The 2,811-nt window shown below is 42.6% G+C and overlaps 1 protein-coding gene across 1 annotated transcript; it reads right to left on the minus strand.

The window, feature by feature from the left end:
• On the minus strand, positions 1-1,053 carry LOC135499348 (putative nuclease HARBI1). The gene has a single exon (XM_064790094.1). It carries the CDS (start codon positions 1,051-1,053, stop codon positions 1-3), a length of 1,053 nt encoding a protein of 350 aa, XP_064646164.1.
• Between the last annotated feature and the right edge of the window lie 1,758 nt (positions 1,054-2,811).

Here is a 2,811-nt window from a genome sequence, read left to right on the forward strand (position 1 = left end):
TTAGAAGTGTTGGTTGACTATTTGGTTCCTCGCAGCTGCTCCGTTAAGTCGACCAAAGGCAACAACATTTTCGACATTGTCATCATCGTCGTCAGGCTGTGGCTGTAGCTCGATTGGCTGTTCGTCAAAATCAGGGAGACCTCTGTCGAGGGCAATATTATGCAACATTGCGCATGCAGAAATGATGCCGCAAGCTTTTAACGGTGTATAGCGGAGTTGTCCATGGAGGCAATGGAAACGCCTTTTCCACTGGCCTATTCCCCTTTCTACCAAGCATCGAGTTCTTTTGTGGGAACGGTTGTATCGTCGCTGCTGCGGGGTGTTTGGGTTTAGGAAGGGTGTCATCAGCCATGGTCTTACTGGATACCCGCTGTCGCCTAGAAGGACTTCATTACCCTGCCAGACTTCCATCACTTCGGCTAGCCCACTTTCTCTCAAAATGATCGAATCATGGGTGCTTCCAGGCCATCTCGCTACAACGTTTATGAATCGATAATGAGCATCCATGACCACCTGTACGTTGATAGAATAATAGTTTTTCCTGTTGACGTATCTCCATTCGTGATGAGTAGGGCCAATGATCCAAACATGCGTACCATCAATCAACCCTATAATGCCAGGGAAGTTCGCTATTTCATAAAATGCTGCAGAAATACGAGGGATGTCTTGAAGCGCAGGGAATTTAATGATGTTGTGTAGCAAATGAATCAGTGCATCCGTCACTTGCGTTATAATGCGGCTCATGCTGGGTTGGGAAATGTGTACCGTATCCCCGGTGACTTCCTGGAATGAACCCGAGGCATAAAATCTTAATGTTGCAAGCACCTTCAGGTCGGCTGGCAAAGCATGGTTTCGGTCTGTTTGTGGCTCGATATAATTCCTAACAGCATCGACCAAGTCAAGAATCGTTTGCCTATCCAATCTGTAGCGTTGATATAATTGCAAGTCGTTGTAGATCTCAAGTGGGTGGACTCTGTCTCGAAAAATTCTCTCACGACGCATAGCACGCCTCGCATCCAAATCCATTTGCACTGCCAACATTAACGCAGCCATCTCTCACGGTGGTTTGCCACAAAATGAACGTTGTGTTTTGTGACTTCTCCAAACAACTTAAAGTTAAGACAGACCCAGAGGTGTCTCAAATATAAGGGTATGTTTGAGCAAGTCACTAAGGTTAAGTATCATATGGAATTTCACTTAAGTATGTTGCTTAGATTAAGATGGCGTTTAAGTGCCTTACTTTGACTTAAGTACGTTTATGAATATGGACCCTGGACTCTGAGCTTGTGACTTGCCGTCTGGGTATTTAAGCACTGGGCACGTCAGCTCTCTCTCTCTTTCCTCTCTGTTGCCAATCACCTCTGAACTAGGACTTTGAGCGTGCTCTGCCGTTAAGGATTACAAACTGATTGTGATTGTGAGTGCGAATAAACTACATGTATTCTAATTAATACTCTTGTCTTCCGGCTTCCTCTTCTACCAGTAGTTAGTCTCTTTGCAAGTTCAGCCGGTCTACGGCAGCAGGGTTTCTGGATACCCCGTATCCAGGGACTTTGTGTACATACACAAAGATCTTGATGCAAGGGGTGCCATTGTTGTGACCCTAAGTGTTCGCAAGGTTGTCTTGAGGGAGTTCTGTGGCATACATTCATCATTTGTTGACCTTTTCAACCATGTTATCCCAGGGCATTGTTTTCAGCTTGTTTCATCAGAGCGACTTGAAGCCAGGCTTTCAAGACTTTGCTTTAACACTCGGGCTTCATATTATGCTATCAAAAGTGGAAGCAAGAGAAAAGTATTTGATGAGAAAATTTCAAAGGTGCATTTCACTGCTTGTGATTTGACTGATGTAAAGAAATGTCTTGAAAAAGTCGATTTGCTAGAAAAAGAAAAAGCTGCTCTGAGAGAGAGGTGCTGTAAGCTGGTTGATACACTATGTGAAGCTGTGGAAGCTGATAAATCTTGCAAAGTGATTTTGGATCAAACAGAGTGGGAGAAACTGAAAACTGAAAACCAACATTTGAAGGAATTCTTTGGAAAACTAATGCCTCTAGAAAAAAATCTAGCTGACAGTCAAGTACCTGATTTGACTTGTAGTTCAAGAAAAGATTTCGATGCTCTCAGTCAGAAGCAAAAAAACAGACGTCTTAGCCAGTTGAAGAAGAACATTCAACAATCCTTATGGTTTTCATTGTCTTTTGGGTTTGATGTTGAAAAAATCTGCTTGAGGGGTCAAGATAGCAAGAACTATACACTCTCTTGTAAGGAAGGTGGGTCCAAAAATACTAAGTATGATAAACTTGATGAAGAAGACAAGGGAAAGATTGAGTCAATTTTGTACATTATGGATAAGTTCTGTGTAGGCGATGCTTTCTACCATGAACTATCGATGTTAGACGAGCATGGCTTACCCATATCTTATCTCATCAAAGAGTGCAGAGATTCTTTGAACAAGATGATGTGTATCATGAGAACACCAGGGGAGCATCCTGGCGTCCAAGTTGATTTTGAATCAGAATTGGAAAACTATGTTGGCAAATTGATGAATGAGCACAAAGAAACCAGAGACATTAGGGTGAAGATAGCTGGTGATGGGGCCAGCATGACTAGGAAATCAAGTTTCATTATTCTTTCCTTCAGTATTTTGAACCAACAGGAAGCTGTACTTTCTTCCTCGACACTCCACCCCCTTGCAGTTGTGAAAGCTACAGAAAATTATGATGTGCTTTACAATTCATTCAAAGAAGTGTTTTCAAGTATCAACCATGTGATACATACTGGTGAAATTTCCATATCTGGTATTCCTGTCCC

This window comes from Lineus longissimus, chromosome 15 (assembly GCF_910592395.1).
Source record: "Lineus longissimus chromosome 15, tnLinLong1.2, whole genome shotgun sequence".
Classification (NCBI taxonomy): domain Eukaryota; kingdom Metazoa; phylum Nemertea; class Pilidiophora; order Heteronemertea; family Lineidae; genus Lineus; species Lineus longissimus.